Consider the following 20054-nt stretch of genomic DNA (forward strand, 5'->3'; position numbering starts at 1 on the left):
AAGAAAAATAATTATTCAGCATCCATTTTGAAAATACAGCAAAGCTGAAGGCTCTGTTCAAAACTCTAGTTACTATGTTTGAACTTGAGTAAGAAATACTTTTCAAAGAGATTATATAGGCAGGATATTTTGTGCAATATTGAAGGTTACGACAAAAAATGCTCACTCGTTGTTAGATTTTTTTGGTTGTATTAATTCCCAACATCACCACTATTATTTGGATTATTTAGCACAACATTCAAATAAATGAATGGGATGTGGGCATCATTAGGTTGGTAATTTTAAGTGAAACATTTTCTTGGTTGATTTCCTACCCTTTCAATAGCTAACTCAGGTGGAAGGATTCTGTTGGCTTCTGTTTTGTGCAGCTGCTGTTTTCAGATTGAATCCAGATTTGGCCTCCCAGGAGTTTTAATCTGGACATTGTATCCAGATTGTGGAAGTTAAGAGTTTAGGCACTTTGGGATCTGCCTGGAAAGAGTAGGGGAAAGTGTTCCAAGCAGGGCTGTGCTATGTAACTTAGATGATAATAATTGCTTAAGATATTGCTCCTATCACTTATCTAATATTGATGTCCAAGTTATAAATCCAACTGCAGACAAAATTAATTTTCAAGTTGATGTTGGATTGCTGAGATCAGTTATTGCTGTCAAGAGTTGCCAGGATTGTTTTTTCACTTGATTGTGGCAGAATACTATGTAAATCTAGATGTTTTAAGTTGTAAACTCTCTTTCTACCAACACCCAACCCTCCCACTTTCAACAGATAATAGCCTAGCCATGTACATACAATCTTAAGATTTTGAATGTACTGAAAATCTCTGATTAATCACTTGTTCTTTTTTAAGAATGTTTTCCAATTTATGAACGTTGTTCACATTAAAGGAAATGGTTCAATGAGTAAAAGCTAAACATTTGCGTTATTTTGGACCTCAAAATATTTTTTTCAGCCACAGAAGTTGTTCTTTATTCTGTCCGATCCCAAATAATAATGTATTCCCCAGCCAAGTTGTAAGATCTTGTGCCTCGTATCCAATTCATTCTGGTGCTTTGTATTAAGTTTTTTTTAATAAACCAATGTACTTGATACTTTGTACATAATGCTATACTTGTGGCACATATAAGTTTTTACCAAATTTCTCAGAACAAACATGTTTCAATATGGAGTATATTTAAAACTCTTTCATGAATACTTTTGACCCATTGGTACTTTCTATATTTATTGGTGACTTTAGGTAAGGGGAGTGATGGCATTGTGGTAATGTCACTGACCAGTAACCTAGAGGCCCAGGCTAATGCTCTGGGGACACGGGTTCAAAGCCCCCATGGCAGTTTTTGGAATTTAAATTCAATTAATTAATGGAGTCTGGAATTGAAAGCTAGTCTCAGTAATGGTGAACAGGAGACTACTATTAATTGCTGTAAAAACCTATCTGGAAATCTGTTGCCCTTACCTAATCTGGTCTATATGTGACTCCAGACTCAATGTGGATGACTCTTAACTGCCCTCTGAAATGGCCTACCAAGCCACTCAATTCAAAGGCAATAAGGGATGGGCAACAAATGCTGGCCTTGCATGTGATACTCACATCCCATGAAAGAACCTATTTTATGTTGAAGGTGTCATGAATAAGATTTGCACAGTACTTTCAACAGCATCTGTTATGGAGGTATATTCCTTTTCTTTGGCTGAAACTGGGACTTTTCCTGGGCCATGAAGGCAGCCATTAGAAATTTTTACTCTTTAGCAGGCACAATAGGGATTGGCAACATACTAGTAAAGGAAAATTGAGAGCGGAGCTTGGAGGTTGCCAAAACCTTCTCTGTGTCACACTGATCATTTTAGAGTGTTTAAGACGCGGTTGATAAAGCTTGACAGGAACATGCTTTAATCATTTTAGATACTCCTGAAATACATTTTAACATTGTTTGACTAACTTTCCTTGGCTTAGAGTTGTATTTAAATAAGAAAATTCAACTTTGAAATGCTGAAGCTTCATTCTATCAAACTGTTCCTACGAAGTTTGCATTACAGAATTTTTTTGCTGCTAAAGAACAACTCAGTCCTTCTTAAGAAGCTAAGAGCTACCACTGTCCCATTTTGCTATGTTAGATAGGAAGGGGTTGGCTCTACTTATACCATTTGCTCATTATTTTGGATTGTAATGTGAGAAAATAAGAATGTACTAAGTTATATTTTCTTTAACAAAGGTCAAGTTTAGAGCAATGCCAAAAAACATCAAGAAAGAAGAAACTAGGATTTTCCAGAGAAAGAAGTAATTCTGCTGAATCAAACTCCATCTATTTCGCAGCCAGCACTGGGAATAAGTGTAGCGCTGAAACAGAGAGCGAAGGAGGGTAAGTAGAGCATGCTGTGCTAAATAGTGATCATAAGATAGCACCATATTTTTGCATGCTATATCTGTACAAAGCTCTGAGAAATGAAAAATTACTGAATAATGTAGTTTTGGCCATGTCTGTAATGAATTTTGAAGGTTTCCGATATACTACTTATGTCAATCACATTTTTAACTTCGATCTCATCATCAGTGGGATATTTGTGCTTTAGACTTGCGCTTATGGCCTATAGATGGATTGTCAAAGTAGTAATTTTGCCATGTAGAAGGTTTAATCGTATTACAAATGACTCAGATTTCAAGAAACATCGCCATTTAAATTTGGAATCCTTTTCTGCTTTTACCCCTTCCATTGCCAGGAAAATGTCATATCACTGACACAGAAAGAAAGCTGTGATAGTAAGGGAGCTGCGCAGAGCTCCAGGAATAACTCCATTGACGAACTTACAAAAAATTCTTACAATGGATATCTTTTCCTAACTGATAATGTTTTGAATACTAAAACAAAAGCAAAAAACTACAGATACTGGAAATCTGAAATAAAAACAGAAAATGCTGGCAGACACTCAACAGGTTTGGCAGCATGTTAAAGAAGGTTCCCAAACCCTCCTGGGATAACTGGAGTCTACAGGAATCACGCCATCCTATCCTGAGCTCTGCCTCCAGCAACCTAGGAGATTAGTAGTTTAAATTACCCACCATGGTGCACCCATGTGAACTTCAGACTATTGATCTGTCCAATATTATAATAGGACAATATTTCAGTTGTGAAGTAATATAAATAATAATAACTGATTGCCTGGCATTGGGTGGCAGAATGAGGTTAAATTGTATTTATTTAAACAGGATCATTTCCCTGTCTTTTCAATTGTGCTTGTCACCGGATGTTGCTCCGGCCAGCACCTGCAAAAAGCCACAGCATTTTAGACCAGCCACCATTTAGAGTAACTGTTGAGATCAATGGAAATGCAAATTGTACAGTTTCCATAACATGTGGCTGGTCCATAGTATTAGTTTTATGCCCAGGCGGTAAATTGAAAATCAACCCTTAATCCCTTAATTTTGCCTATTTGAGAAATATCAAACGATAAGAATGGATTCCTATTAACAACTTACAGGCTGCAGTGTAATTGAGGAAACTGAGAGATTCAGAGAATACCATGATGAACAAGTGTAAAGCCTAAATCTAGAAATTAACTTGAAATTAAGTTCAAAGACTTAATTTCTTTGAACCTTGAAATAGTTCCAGCTATTTATTTCTATGTTAAACTTTGGCTTTGGTTAACTGATTATCGCAGGCGTTGATTGCTATCTTTAGTTCCTTGCTTCCCTGCATTACTGCAAGAACATTGAGAATTGTCTCTGTTGTACCTTTACAACAAAATTTTGCAATTGATTGAGGAGCAATATGCAATACAAGTAAGTAATTTAATGCTGATTCTGGGCGCAGCAACGGTACATTTGTACCAACACAAGGTTAAAAAATGGAATAATAAGTAATATACAGAAACAATCGTGCCCTGCAGCATGAAGAGGGCAAAAGAAATTGCACCCTAGGGGGCTCTTCCACCTTTTCATTGGCATCGATGGCTGACTCTCATCAGTGCGTATATTATCCTGTTCACTTATCTCTTTGTTGTCCATCCAGTTTTGCAGATGTAATGGTTTGTTTTGCTGCTCTGTTTATAGGAAACAGTGAACGAAAGTGAATGGATGAATTTTCCTGTACCTTTACCCATAGGAAACTGTTCATGTAGCCCAGCCTTCTATTTCTAAACACTTAATTTTTTTATTAGCTTTGGATAATAGTTTGCTTACATCAGGTTGTGAAAGCAGGAAATCTGTATTTTAAAAAATTGTTTCAAAATCTAAAAATTGAAAGGATCTTCTTCAACTCTGAAAAACAGGATGAGAATTAATGCCTGGTTGTGTCTTAAATAAGTTTCACACAATCGCCACTAAAGAACATTAAAGGATGTTATCAATTAATCTATTTTAATGCTGGAACCATTAAACTATAAATTTTTCATTTGTTTTTCACAGAAAGAAGCCTAAGAAGGGATTCATTTTTTAAAAATTATGAAACATTTCGATACGGTAACTGAAGGGAAAGGCTATTTCCCCTGATTGAGGAGTCAGTGGCAAAAGGTCATCGATTTAAAGTTTTCAGTGTGAATGAGGTTAAGAGAAATTTCTTTGCCCAGAAGGTTGTTGAACATGGATTGCAATGCCACAGTTGAGGCAGCACTGTGGCATAGAGATCCATTAAGGAGAAAATAGATCAACCTTTGATGCAGAAATTGATCCAGGCTATGGAAAAAGAGCAGGAAATTGGGAATAATTTTGGATTGCTCTAGCAAAGATCTGCTACACAATGGGTTTGATTAATCTCCTTCTGTCCCTTTGAGCTGTAAACTTTGACTCTTGGTAATCAACCAATGCAGTTGAAAGATTTTCAGAGTTCCTGTTTTGTTCAGTGCTTAGTCCATGTCACAATTTTTATTCTCTATTTTTCCAAATAGTATGTAGTGTATCAGGGATATCTATTCTGTTCTTTTATTGCTATACATCTAAGCATAAGAAAGAGAGGCAATATTTTGTTGTAATTAGCGGAGTCCTGCAAGAATCAGTGCTTAGGCAAGAGCTATTTGCAGTTGATACCAATGACTGAGGGGATCGAGTGTAATGTATCAAAGTTTGCTTACGATATGATTTGTGAGCATAGTAATGTCCTGCTATTTTGCCAGATATCTTGAATTTGTAAAGTCCTGTTTTTCTTTTGCTGTCATAAATATTAAACATAATGGGCCATAACTTCTGAGGTCCCCAGCGTCGTATTGGGCGGGTACCCCAAGGATGTACTGGGGAATCGCCGTTGGATGTTCCTAGGTAAAGCTTGCGGAGAAGTGTAAACTATCCCTGGGCAATTGCCCTGCACTGGGAACCATTCGAAAATGCAATTTAAATCGCAAACTTCGGATGGTTCCGACTGGCTTACACCAATAGTTACCCAGAAAAAGTTAGAAGGAGTAAAACTACTCCTCCAACTATCCCTCTATGGGATTCCCCCAGCTAGGCTAGAGTCTCACCACACCACCCACCCAGTGCTGTAAAAAAGGGGGTGTGGCCTCACCTTCAACTCCGCTGTACTTCGACATTAGGCCCAGGGGACATACTGTGCTGCCTGGATCTCGCCCGGCCTGAGTCAGAAAGTCAGGCAAGACAGGCTGGAAAGAAATTCAAGTAAGAAATTGGATACGGAGTAGCAATCTGACACTGACAGGCCAAGGAAGTTCAGGCCCATTATTTACAATGTGAATTCTGCCAAAGGATCTGAGGCAGGTAGAAAAAATATTGGTTTCAAAGTTTGAGATAATGGTTTCAAAGTTTGAGATAAATCATGAAATTCAAGGTGACGAGTACCATCTGACAAACCTCTGTTCGTTAAACACTCGGTCTTTAGCACATCTTATTTCTGGCATGATTGGTTTTAATCTTCCAATACCATGGATCGGAAGGCAGAAAATGTAACCCTGTCATTCAGGAAAGGAGGGAGAGAGAAAGCAGGGAACCAGAGACCAGTTTGTCTGATACCAGAAATAGGGAAAATGTTGGAATATATTATTAGGATCATGGTAACAGGGCAGTTAGAAAATCATAGGCCAGAATTTTTCCCGCGTCGGGTGGGAGCTTAACCAATTAAGGCCCGCCCAGTGTAATACACAAGTGGTAGCTACCTGTGCAGGCGGGAACAGGAGGGAGAGTTGGGGCCAGCGCTCTTTCGCGCATGCGCGTGAAAGAGCACTTCAGTCTCCCTGAAGCACAGAGCTGCCTCAGGGAGATTGAAGCGGTTTGTAAAAACATTTTTACAGAAATTAAAAATTTAATGAGACATGTCCCCTCATGCAACTGTGTCACATGAATCACAGAGTGCAGAAGAGGCCCTTCAGCCCATCGAGTCTGCACCAACACGTGAGAAACACCTGACCTACCTACCTACCTAATCCCATTTACCAGCACTTGGCCCATAGCCTTGAATGTTATGATGTGCCAAATGCTCATCCAGGTACTTTTTAAAGGATATGAGGCAACCCGTCTCCACCACCCTCCCAGGCAGCGCATTCCAGACCGTCACCACCCTTTGGTTAAAAAAGTTTTTCCTCACATCCCCCCTAAACCTCCTGCCCCTCACCTTGAACTTATGCCCCCTTGTGACTGACCCTTCAACTAAGGTGAACAGCTGCTCCCTATCCACCCTGTCCATGCCCTTCATAATCTTGTACACCTCGATGAGGTCGCCCCTCAGTCTTCTCTGCTCCAACGAAAACAACCCAAGTCTACCCAGCCTCTCTTCATAACTTAAATGTTTCATCCCAGGCAACATCTTGGTGAATCTCCTCTGCACCCCCTCCAGTGCAATCACATCCTTCCTATAATGTGGCGACCAGAATTGCATACAGTACTCCAGCTGTGGCCTCACCAAGGTTCTATACAACTCCAACATGACTGCCTACTTTTGTGAAATCTATGCCTCGATTGATAAAGGCAAGTGTCCCATATGCCTTTTTCACCACCCCACTAACATTTCCCTCCGCCTTCAGAGATCTACGGATACACACGCCAAGGTCCCTTTGTTCCTCAGAACTTCCTAGTGTCATGCCATTCATTGAATACTTCCTTGTCAAATTACTCCTTCCAAAGTGTATCACCCGACACTTTTCAGGGTTAAATTCCACCTGCCACTTATCTGCCCATTTGACCATCCCGTCTATATCTTCCTGTAGCCCAAGACACTCAACCTCTCTGTTAACCACCCGGCCAATCTTTGTGTCATCTGCAAACTTACTAATCCTACCCCCCACATAGTCATCTATGTCGTTTATATAAATGACGAGTAATAGGGGACCCAGCACAGATCCCTGTGGTACGCCACTGGACACTGGCTTCCAGTCACTAAAGCATCCTTCTGTCATCACCCTCTGTCTCCTACAACTAAGCCAATTTTGAATCCACCTTATCAAATTACCCTGTATCCCATGTACATTTGCCTTCTTTATAAGTCTCCCATGTGGGACCTTGTCAAAGGCTTTGTTGAAATCCATATAAACTACATCAACTGCACTACCCTCATCTACACACCTGGTCACCTCCTCAAAAAGTTTAATCAAATTTGTTAGGCATGACCTCTCTCTGACAAAGCCATTGCTGACTATCCCTGATCAAACCTTGCCTCTCCAAGTGGAGATAGATTCTCTCCTTCAGAATTTTCTCCAATCGTTTCCCTACCACTGACGTGAGACTCACTTGCCTGTAGTTCCCTGGCTTATCTCTAGAACCCTTCTTAAATAGCGGAACCACGTTAGTTGTTCTCCAGTCCTCTGGCACCTCCCCCGTGGCCAGAGAGGAATTAAAAATTTGGATCAGAGCCCCTGCGATCTCCTCCCTCAGCAGTCTGGGACACAAATCATCCGGACCTGGAGATTTGTCCACTTTTAAGCCTGCCAACACCTCCAATACCTTGTCACTCCCTATATCAATTTGCTTAAGAACCTTGCAGTCTCTCTCCCCAAGTTCGATACCTTCATCCTCATTCTCTTCGGTGAAGATGGATGTCAAGTATTCGTTCAACACTCTACCGATGTCCTCTGGTTCCACCCATAGATTGCTCCCTTGGTCCCTTATGGGCCCTACTCTTTCCCTGGTTATCCTCTCCCTATTTATATACATATAGAATATCTTGGGATTTTCCCTACTTTTACCAGCCAAAGCTTTCTCATATACCCTCTTTGCTCTCCTAATTGCTTTCTTAAGCTCCACCCTGCACTTTCTGTACTCCACTAATGTCTCCGCTGATTTGCTTGCCTTGTACCTGCTAAAAGCCTCTCTTTTCCTTCTCATTGTAACCTGAATATCTCTGGTCATCCATGGTTCTCTGGGCTTGTTCCCTCTAGGGTGATAGGAAGGAGTAACATGTTGAGCCTGTACCCTCCCCATTTCCTTTTTGGACGCCCCCCACTGCTCCTCTGTAGCTTTCCCCGCAAGTAGTTGTTCCCAGTCTACCTTGGCCAAATCCTGCCTTATTTTACTAAAATCCACTCTCCCCCAATCCAAAACAATTTTTTGCAACTTGTCTATTTCATTGTCCATAACAAGCTTAAACTGTACCATGTTGTGGTCGCTATCACTAAAATGCTCCCCCACCACCACCTCAGCCACCTGTCCGGCTTCATTCCCCAGAATTAGGTCCAGCACTGCGCCGTCCCTTGTTGGACCCTCTACATATTGACCTAAAAAGTTCTCCTGTACACATTTCAAGAAATCCACTCCATCCAAGCCCTTAACACTATGTCTATCCCAATTAATGTTGGGGAAAGTTGAAATCACCTAATATAATTACCCTATTGTTATTGTTTTTACACACCTCCACAAATTGTGCACATATTTGCTCCTCAATTTCCCGCTGACTATCTGGGGGTCTATAATAAACACCTAACAATGTGGCTGCCGCTTTTTTATTCCTAAGCTCTACCCACAAAGCTTAATTCGATGCCCCCTCCAAGATATCATCTCTCCTTACTGCAGTAACTGACTCCTTAACTAATAATGCAATGCCTCCTCCTCTTTTACCCCTCCACTGTCTTGCCTGAAGATTCTATATCCCGGAATGTTGAGCTGCCAATCCTGCCCCTCCGTCAACCACGTCTCAGTGATGGCTACAATATCACAATTCCACGTGTCAATCCTCACCCTTAACTCATCCGTTTTACCTGTAATACTCCTGGCATTAAAGTCGAGACCACCCAGCCTTGCCTTACACCCTTGAAACTTAATGCAGCTGTACTCCCTCTGACTTTATTGTTTTACTGTATTATGATGTGTCCCTATTCTGCTAACATTCTGTGTCCCCTCCCCCTGCTGAATTAGTTTAAACTCCTCCCAACAGCACTAGCAAACCTGCCCGCAAGGATGTTAGTCCCGCTCTGGTTCAGATGTAGACTGTCCCGCTTGTACAGGTCCCACCTTCCCCAGAAACAGTCCCAGTGATCCAGGAATCTAAAACCCTCCCTCCTGCACCAACTCTTAAGCCACGTATTCATCTGCGCTATTCTCCTATTTCTGAGCTCGCTAGCATGTGGCTTTGGGAGTAATCCAGAGATTACAACCCGAGAGGTCTTGCTTTTTAGTTTACTGCCTAACTCTCTGAATTCTTGACGCAAGACCTCACCCCTCTTTCTACCTATGTCATTGGTACCAACATGTGCCATGACCTCTGCCTTATCACCCTTCCCCTTCAGGATGCCCTGCAGCTGTTCAGTGACATCCTGGACCTTGGCACCAGGGAGGCAACACACCATCCTGGAGTCAGGTTGATGGCCACAGTAGCGCCTATATGTGCCCCTGATATAGAATCCCCTTTTACTATTGCTCTTCCTCTCTTCCTCCCCTCCTGTACAGACAGGCTGCTTGTGGTGCCAGAAGCTTGGGGTATGAGATGGGACATGTTTTTATTTTTCATATAAAATTTTATTTATGTAGTAAAAGCTTTAGGAAACCTCATGTGGATGAGGTTTCCTAAAAAACATGAAGGCTGCTTGGCCTTTTCGCATGCCCGCCATCCTTAAGGTTGGACGGGCAGTGTAAACAATGACATTAATTAATTTATTAATGGCCTTAATAGGCCTCTCAGTTATCGGCAGGCATGCAGCCGACTCCGGCATGTGCCTGCCGAACGAAACATCGCGAGACAGAGTGATAACATCAGGATGCACGCCTGATGTCGTTGCGCGTCATTTTACGTTCCAGCATGCCAGGCCTGCCCCTGCACGCCGACAGAAAATTCCTGGCCATAATATTGATTAGGCAGAGTAAATATGATTTTAAGAAGGGAAATCATGTTTAGCAGATCTATTAGAGCTTTTTAAGGATGTAACTGACAGGGCAGATGAGGGAAAACCAATGTGTATAATATATGTAGATTTTCAGAAAGTATTTATTGAGGTGCCAGACATGAATAGGGGTCATGGGATTAGGGATAACATATTAGAATGGATTGAGAACTGGTTAACAGAAAATAAAATAGAAATAAATAGGTTATTTTTGGCTTGGCTGTAAATAGTGGTGTACCACAAGGATCAGTGCTTGGGCCTCAGCTATTTACAATTTATATCAATGACTTGGATGAGGGATTCCAAGTGCACTATATCCAAGTTTTCTGACCACGCAAAACTAGAGGAGGAAGCAAGCTGTGAGGAGTTTTTTCGTCTTGTAATCATCAGGACAGATATGCAAGAATACCAATTGGAAAGGGAACAACAATTTATACTTCAGAAGAAGAGAGTGCTGATTGGTTACCAAGTGGACTCTTATTGATAGAAGCGTTGTCATGGAGAATGCACCAGGGAACAGTTAACTGTGAAGCTTTTGTTTACATTCAAACCAGGCAGGTCGACTTTGGTCAAGGCATTGCCATGGGTCAACTCTGGCCAAGGTATTGCCATGTGGAGTGAAGTTTAGTTGATAAAGGTGCAATGCTCCATTTGTCTGCAAAGGTCAGGGCCCTGTGTGTGAATATATGTAGCTTCTAGCATGCGTAAGTGAGCCACAATGTGAGTCCAACCGATAATCCAAAATTGGCTGGCAGTGTAATTCTTAGCACAGTCATGATTGTTTTGCAAGTGCTGTCCAATCAGGAAATCACATCTAATGTTGGACACTGTATTTTGAGTTTTTCAAGCACGGGCTGGTTGAGTACGATCAGTACTTTGCCTGTTGCAAACAGCTGAAGGGACATGCTGTTTGATATGATCCGCCAGCATTGGGACGTACGGCCTACATACCTGGCATTAGACCGGCACTGAAATTCATATACCACATTACTCATTTGTGTGATAGGCAAAACGTCTTTTTGGCTTGACGACAGCATAGTGGAGAATACCACTTGCATTGCTACTGAACAAAAGCAGCGTGAAATGTCTACCTTTTGATTCAATCCACAGCTGCATGTAAGAATTTCCTTATTCACCTTAATGGACTCCATCACGTGCTTGAATTCACCTTTGAAATGGAGCAGTCAAATGAGCTCCCTTTCCTCGACGTGCTAGTTGAGAAATCTGCCAGTGGGTTCTCTACTACTGTGTACCGCAAGCCTACCTTCACTGATCAATATACGTGTTGAGATTCCTACAGTTCCACGCGCTATAAGATTGGCCTTATCGTCAACCTCGTAAATAGGGCCTGTTACAAACAGGAGGGTGTTTAATTGAAACAGCCCTGATTTCTCTTCTCACCACTCATCCGTAAACAGAAAGGTGTTTTGATTTTGATTTCTCCCTTTATAGGCAGTGGCGTATTTCCCAACCCCTCAGTTTTGGTGTGATCCAATTTCTATAATAATCCCGCAGCAAACTTGAGATAGGGTGAACTCAGACACACACTCAAAACTGGGATGGGGTGTTGCTATGTAGCCCCCGTGCACTCATACAATAAACGGGGGATAAGGAAAGAAAGATTTACAGGGCAAAGACCATAGAGCAAAGAATTATTGTTTTACATGAGCACAGAGTCCAGAATCAAAAGTCCAAAGGTGAATTCCTTCACAAAGGTTGACAGGCTGAACTGATGCTGGATATTTCATTTTTCCAGTAGAGTTGACTTCCATGATGAGAGAAGCACACAGAGATCAATTAGTCTTGTAGGCGATGGTATAGACGTTCAGTAGTTCCAGCAGAAACAGCATAGATGGGGGCAGACATTCAAACCTGGCCAGAGCCCCTTTTCTGAGCTGCTGCTTGGCAGATGGAAGATGGTACACTGCTTTGCAGTACAGCAAGACAGCATAACTGGTTCTCCTAGCTAGGGGGGGTCATGTCACATGACTCCCATCTCTCCACTTTGGCTTTGACAAAGTGTGTATCTGTAGCCCTTTGCCTGGGTTCCTGAGATTGTTAATGATCCAACCAATAATCTAGTTGTGCGAGGCCCCTTGGGATTAAGCGACCATAATATAATAGAATTCTTCATCAAGTTGGAGAGTGACGTAGTTGATTCTGAGACTAGGGTCCTGAATCTTAATAAAGGAAACTACGATGGTATAAGGTGTGAGTTGGTTATGATGGATTGGGAAACGTTACTTAAAGGTGGATAGGCAATTGCAAACATTCAAAGAGCGCATGGGTGAACTGCAACAGTTGTTTATTCATGTCTGGCGCAAAAGTAAAACAGGAAAGGTGGCCAAACCATGGCTTATAAGGGAAATTAGAGATAGTATTAGATCCAAGGAACAGAGATACAAATTGGCCAGAAAAAACAACAGACCTGAGGATTGGGAGTAGTTTAGAATTAAGCAAAGAAGGACCAAAGGATTGATTAAGAAGGGGAAAATAGAGAACGAGAGTAAGCTTACAGGGGACATAAAAACTCACTGTAAAAGTTTCTATAGGTATGTGAAGAGAAAAAGATTGGTGAAGACAAATGTAGGTCCCTTACAGTCAGAAACAGGGGAATTTATAATGGGGAACAAAGAAATGACTGACCAACTAAATACATACTTTGGTTCTGTCTTCACAAAGGAGGACACAAATAACATACCAGAAATGTTGGGGAACACAGGGTTTAGTGAGAGGGAAGTGGTGTTGAGGAAATTGATGGGATTGAAGGCCGATATATCCCCAGAGCCTGATAATCTACATCCCAGAGGACTTAAGGAAGTGGCCCTAGAAATAGTGGATGCATTGGTGGTCATCTTCTGATATTCTATAGACTCTGGAACAGTTCCTACAGATTGGAGGGCAGCTAATGTAACCGCACTATTTAAAAAGGGAGGTAGAGAGAAAACAGGGAATTATAGTCCAGTCAGCCTGACATCGGTAGTGGGGAAAATTCTAGAGTCCATTATAAAAGATTTAATAGCCGAGCACTTGGAAAACACTGGCAGAATCGGACAGAGTCAGCATAGATTTACGAAAGGGAAATCATGCTTGACAAATCTACTGGAATTTTTTGAGGATGTAACTAGTAGAGTTGATGAGGGGAGCCAGTGGATGTGGTTTATTTGGACTTTCAGAAGGCTTTAGACAAAGTCCCACATAAGAGATTAACGTGTAAAATGAAAGTGTATGGGATTGGGGTTAGTGTATTGAGATGAATAGAAAACCGGTTGGCAGATAGGAAACAAAAAGTAGGAATAAACAGGTCTTTTTCCAAATGGCAGGCAGTGACTAGTGGGGTACCGCAAGGATTGGTGCTGGGACCCCAGCTATTGACAATATATATTAATGATTTAGATGAGAGAACTAAATGTAATAACTCCAAATTTGCAGATGACACAAAGCTGGGTGGGAGGGTGAGCTGTGAAGAGGATGCAGAGATGCTTCAGTGTGATTTGGACAAGCTGAGTGAGTGGGCAAATGCATGGCAGATGCAGTATAATGTGGATAAATGTGAGGTTATCCACTTGGTAGCAAAAACAGGAAGACAGATTATTATCTGAATGGCTATAAATTGAGAGAGGGGAATGTGCAACAAGACCTGGGTGTCCTCGTACACCAGTCGCTGAAGGTAAGCATGCAGGTGCAGCAGGCGGTAAAGAAGGCAAATGGTATGTTGGCCTTCATAGCAAGAGGATTTGAGTACAGGAGCAGGGATGTCTTACTGCAATTATACAGGGCCTTGGTGAGACCACACCTGGAATATTGTGTGCAGTTTTGGTCTCCTTATCTGAAGAAGGATGTTCTTGCTATAGAGGGAGTGCAGGGAAGGTTTACCAGACTGATTCCTGGGATGACAGGACTGACATATGAGGAGAGATTGAGTCGTTTAGGATTATATTTGCTGGCGTTCAGAAGAATGAGGGGGAATCTCATAGAAATCTATAAAATTCTTACAGGACCAGACAGGGTAGATGCAGGAAGGATGTTCCCAATGGTGGGGGAGTCCAGAACCAGGGGTCACAGTCTGAGGATACAGGGTAGACCATTTAGGATTGAGATGAGGAGAAATTTCTTCACCCAGAGAGTGGTGAGCCTGTGGAATTTGCTACCACAGAAAGTAGTTGAGGCCAAAACATCGTATGTTTTCAAGAAGGAGTTAGAAATAGCTTTTGGTGTGAAAGGGATCAAAGGATATGGGGAGAAAGTGGGAGCAGGCTAATAAGTTGGATGATCAGCCATGATCATAATGAATGGCGGAACAGGTTTGAAGGGCCGAATGGCCTACTCCTATTTTCTATGTTTCTATTGCAGGGCTCTTTCTCCTAGCAGACTGGTAGACTCCGGTTGGCCAGTCTTGGCTTAAGAAATATAGATGGCCTTTGCGTAATTCCTTTCGAATTCGTTTACTGCAGCCCACAGGGGTCATTAGTGTCTCTTCAGAGATAACAAAATACAAATTTCTTTGATACTGCCAGATTAGCTCCTATTGTTTGAAGGTCACAACTAGATATGGTTTCAGTCATTTTAAAAGGTCATTGTACAGTTTTAAAATTTTAATAATTAGCCATGATGATATATACATATTTATTTCATAAAAATATAGTGTGAGGTCCTAATCCTGTTATAGGCCAGAGGCATTTGCTCATCATGTAAGCTTGATGCTGAAATAGAGCACACCAAAGCCATCCGATGGAATAATGGCTACCCTGATCAAATCATTGCTCTCTGTATATCCTGCAAACTGATTAATCTTTCGGTCTACCTGAGATTGCCCTGGAAGAGGAAGGTATCTCAAAAATTTGAGCAATAGGTGAAGCTAGCTGTTTGACACTGCTACTATGCAGGAACAACATGAGTGGTATTCTGCACCAACAGGATGCTGCCCCCAAGCCAAAAAGACATTCTGCCTATCACACAAATGAGTAATGTGGTATATGAATTTCAGTGCCAGTGTGATGCCGGATATGTAGGCCGTAAGTTCCGATGACAGGTGGAACGTGTCGAACGTCACATCCCTTCGGCTGTTCACAACAGGCAAAGCACTGACCGTACCCAACCAGCCCCTGCTTGCAAAACTCAAAACATAGTTTCCAACGTTAGGTGTGATTCCACAATTGGACAGCACCCGCTAAACAATCCTGATTGTGTTAAGGTTTACACTGACAGCCAATTTTGGATTATCAGTCAGGCTTGCAGTATAGCTCTCAGTGCTGGAAGCTACATATATTCACACACAGGGCCCTGCCCTTTGCAGACAAAAGGAGCATGTTTTTTTTAATTCATTCAGGGGATATGGGCTTCGCTGCCTGGGCCAGCATTTATTGCCCATCCCTAGTTGCCCTTGAGAAGGTGGTGGTGGTGAGCTGCCATCTTGAACCACTGCAGCCCATGTGGTGTAGGTACACCCACAATGCTGTTAGGAAGGGAGTTCCCATGGATTTTGACCCAGCAATAGTGAAGGAATGGCAATATATTTCCAAGTCAAGATGCTGAGTGACCTGGAGGGGAACTTCTAGGTGGTGGTGTTCCCATCTATCTGCTGCCCTTGTCCTTCTAGATGGTAGCAGTCGTGGGTTTGGAAGGTGCTGTCTAAGGAGCCTTGGTGAATACCTGCAGTGCATCTTGAGGCGGTACACACAGCTGCGACTGCGTCAGTGGTGGAGGGAGTGAATGTTTGTGGATGTGGTGCCAATCAAGCGGGCTGTTTTGTCCTGGACAGTGTCAAGCTTCTTGAATGTTGTTGGAGCTGGAATCCTTCAGGCAAGTGGGGATTATTCCATCACACTCCTGAATTGTGCCTTTTAGATGGTGGACAGGCTTCGGGGAGTCAGAAGGTGAGTTATTCATCACAGGATTCCTAGCCTCTGACCTGCTCTTGTAGCCACAGTATTTATATGGCTAGTCCAGCTCAGTTCAGTGTCCACACATTGCACCTTTTTCAACCAAGCAAAAGCTTGGTGGACAGCCATTCCCTGGTTCATTCCCCATGGCAATGCCTTGACCAATCAGAGTCGATCTGCCTGGTTTGAATTTAGACACAAGCTTGGCAGTTAACTATTCCTTGGTGCATTCTCCGTGGCAACGCCTCTATCAATCAGAGTCCACTTGCCAACCAATCAGCACTGTCTTCTCACACAGTGTAAATTGTTGTTCCATTTACTGTTGGTATTCTTGCATAACAAAAACAAAAAATGCGGGAAAAACTCTGCGGGTCTGACAGCATCTGTGGAGAGAAAGACAGAGTTAACGTTTCGAGTCCGTATGGCTCTTCTACAGAGCTAAGAGAAGTAAAAATGCGGTGAAATTTTATACTGTTTAAGGGGGTGGAGCAGGTGAAGCTGGATAGAAGGCCAGTGATAGGTGGAGGCAAAGGAGAAATTGCCAAAGATGTCATAAACAAAAGGTCAAGGGGGTGTTGATGGTGGTGGTACTGGCTAAAGGAGGTGCTAATGGTGACATTAAGGGTAGAAAGCAGAATGTGATAATAGCTGGGCAAGGGTAAGTACTCTGGAAAGAACAACATGAGCAAGTGACAGGTGGCCGTAGTGGGGGTGGGGGGAGGAGACTGGTGGGAAAAAAGATCGAAAAGAGACTAAAAGGTGGGGATAAAACAATGAATAAAAGTGAAAATGAATTTTTAAAAAAATAAAAATAAGCGGGAAAAAAAATAAAAAATAAAAAAATAAAAATGAATACTTTAAAAAAAGGGGTGAGGATGGAGGAGAGAGTTAATGGTCTGAAGTTGTTGAACTCAATGTTAAGTCCAGAAGGCTGTAAAGTGCCTAATCAGAAGATGAGGTGCTGTTCCTCCAGTTTGCGTTTTACTGGAACATTGCAGGAGAGCAGGATGGTGTGTTGAAATGGCAAGCGACAGGAAGGCCTGGGTCATGCTTGCAGACAGATCGAAGGTGTTCCGCAAAGCGGTCACCCAGCCTGCGTTTGGTCTCTCCAATGTAGAGGAGACCGCATTTGGAGCAGCGGATGCAGTAGACAAAATTGAGGCAATCACAGAATCACAGTGAAGAAGAGGCCCTTCGGTCCATCGAGTCTGCACCAACATGTGAGAAACACTGCTTCACTTGAAAGGAGTGTTTGGGCCCTTAGACAGTGAGGTGGGGGGAGGTAAAGGGGCAGGTGTTGCATCTTCTGTGATTGCATGGGAAGGTGCCGTGGGAGGGGGTGAGGTGTTGGGGATGATGGAAGAGTGTCCCGGAGGGAACAGTCCCTATGGAATGCTAACAGGGGGGTGGGGGATGGGCGGGGGGAAGGGGCGCGGGGGGTAGCTGAAGGGAAGATGTGTTTGTGGTGGCATCATGCTGGAGTTGGCGGAAATGGTGGATCCTTTGAGTGCGGAAGCTGGTGGGGTGAAAAGTGAGGACAAGGGGACCCTATCATTGTTCTGGGAGGGAGAGGCGTGAGAGATGGGTCGGACACAGTTGAGGGCCCTGTCAACCACCGTGGGTGGGAAACCTCGGCTAAGGAAGAAGAAAGACATGTCAGAGGCGCTGTTTTGGAAAGCGGCATCATTGGAACAGATGCGATGGAGGCGAAGGAACAGAGAGAATGGGATGGAGTCCTTACAGGAAGCAGGGTGTGAGGAGTTGTAGTCGAGGTAGCTGTGGGAGTCGGTGAGGTTGTAATGAATATTGGTGGACAGCCTATCACCAGAAATTGAGACAGAGAGGTCAATTTAGGGAAGGGAGGTGTCGGCGATGGACCATGTGAAAGTGATGGAGGGGTGGAAATTGGAAGCAAAATTGATCAATTTGTCCGGGTCCAGACGAGAGCATGAAGCGGTACCGAAACAGTCATCGATGTACCGGAGAAATAGTTGTGGAAGGGGGCCTGAGTAGGACTGGAACAAGGAATGTTTCACATACCCCATAAAGAGACAGGCATAACTGGGGCCCATGCGAGTACCCATAGCCACACCTTTTATTTGGAGGAAATGAGACAAGTTTAAGGAGAAATTGTTCAGTGAGAGTACAAGCCAGATGGAGGAGAGTGGTGGTGGATGGGGATTGTTCGGACCTCTGTTCAAGGAAGAAACGGAGAGCCCTCAGACCATCCTGGTGGGGGATGGAGGTGTGGAGTGATTGGACGTGCATGGTGAAGACGAGGCGGTTAAAGCCAGGGAACTGGAAATTGTTGAAATTATGTATTCTTGCGTATCTGTCCTGATGAGTGCAAGATGAAAAATTTGAACAGCGTGTCTCTTTTTTCAGCAATACTCAAGTTCTGTACTACCAAACGACTATTTGTATAGATCGGTAAGTGTTTGAGCGAGGAGGTAGCAGATGGAATATAATGTGAGGAAATGTGAAATTGTTTACTTTGGCACCAAGAATAGAAAGACAGAATATTTTGAAATGGTGTTGCCAACAGTTACTTTTGCCATTTAGAGGGATTTGGCTCCTCTTATACACAAATTACAAAGTTACCATACAGGTACAACAAGCAATCAGGAAGGAAAATGGTATGTTAGCCTTTATTGTAAAGGATAAGAGTAAGGAAGTCTTGCTGCAGTTATATAGGACTTTGATGAGACTACAGCTTGAGTACTGTGTACAGCTTTGATTTCCTTTCGCAAGGAAGGATATACTTACTTTGAAGGGAAAGCAATGAAAGCTCACCAGATTGAACTCTGATGAGAGGCTTGATCTGTGCGGAGAGATCATATATAATTGATCTATACTCTCATAAGTTTAGAAGAACGAGTGCTGATTTCATTGACATGTATAAAATTCCTAAAGAACATGACAAGGTTGAAATTGAGAGGCTGTTTCTCATGGCTGGAGATTCTAGAACCAGGGGTGATAGCCTCAATCTCAGTGAAAGGGACCAGCCATTTAGTACTGAGATGCAGAGAAATTTCTTCGCTCGAAGGGTTGTGGTTCTTCAGAATTCTGTATCCCAGAGGGCTGCGGAACCTTAGTCATTGAGTGTAATCAGGACTGAGATTGATAGATTTTTGGGCACAAAGGGGATCAAGGATTTGAAGATAGGGCAGGCAAGTGGTGTTGGCATAAAGGATTAGCCATAATCTTATTGAATGGTGGAGCAGACTCAAGGGTCTATGCCTGCTTCCATTTCTTATGTACTGCAAGGCAAATTATCCAAGCTTCAAAGAGCCAAATGTATTGTAATCAGCACCTACAAAAAGATCATGGCACTCCCAAAGTACTTCATTGTATGAAGCATTTCTGATATTTTCAGACATCATATGGCACCACATAAATGTAGTTATTTCAATTACTTATCTTTTCACTGCTTAACTATTTTATTTGGCGTTTAGGTTTCACAAATTCCTTAACAGGAAGCAAAATACCATCCTTATTCTAGGCAACTTTAGCCAAGTAAATAAGTAAATTATAGCATGCAATTGGTTATTACCTACAACAAATATGGAGAAACAGCTGCCAGTTTATCAACAATTATATCATGGACTCGCCTCATATTGAGTATGAAATGTTTATGCAGTTGACAGATGTTTCAGTATTATTGGCAACCAATGTCCATTCCGTCAGCTCACCGCCAACCAATTCCCTGAATGTTAATCACTTTGAGCTGGCATGAATTGGGATCAATAGCAGATGCGTTTCTGAAAGTAAAACCGAGCATGATTGCCTCCTTTGTGTCCGTGAGAGAAGCAGGGATGGATTACTTTTCCTTCTAGGACCTTTCCTTCAGAAAGTGTAATTTTAGAAGAGGTAATTTCTTTCCAGGCTGAGATGAGTCTTTTGCTCATTAATTTATCATTCCTGAAAATT

General features: G+C 42.5%; 1 protein-coding gene across 3 annotated transcripts in view; it reads left to right on the top strand.

The window, feature by feature from the left end:
* Positions 1 to 20054, top strand: part of LOC144693286 (regulator of microtubule dynamics protein 3-like) — a 346210-nt gene that overhangs the window by 27977 nt on the left and 298179 nt on the right. For all 3 annotated transcript variants that reach the window (XR_013579506.1, XM_078563027.1, XM_078563028.1), the window contains exon 3: positions 2211 to 2357. Coding sequence is in view for 2 of the 3 variants with exons in the window: in XM_078563027.1 (XP_078419153.1) it covers positions 2211 to 2357 (147 nt within the window). In the remaining variant the exon portion in view is untranslated. The remainder of the gene's footprint in view (positions 1 to 2210; positions 2358 to 20054) is intronic.

Source organism: Cetorhinus maximus, chromosome 18 (assembly GCF_964194155.1).
Source record: "Cetorhinus maximus chromosome 18, sCetMax3.hap1.1, whole genome shotgun sequence".
NCBI lineage: Eukaryota > Metazoa > Chordata > Chondrichthyes > Lamniformes > Cetorhinidae > Cetorhinus > Cetorhinus maximus.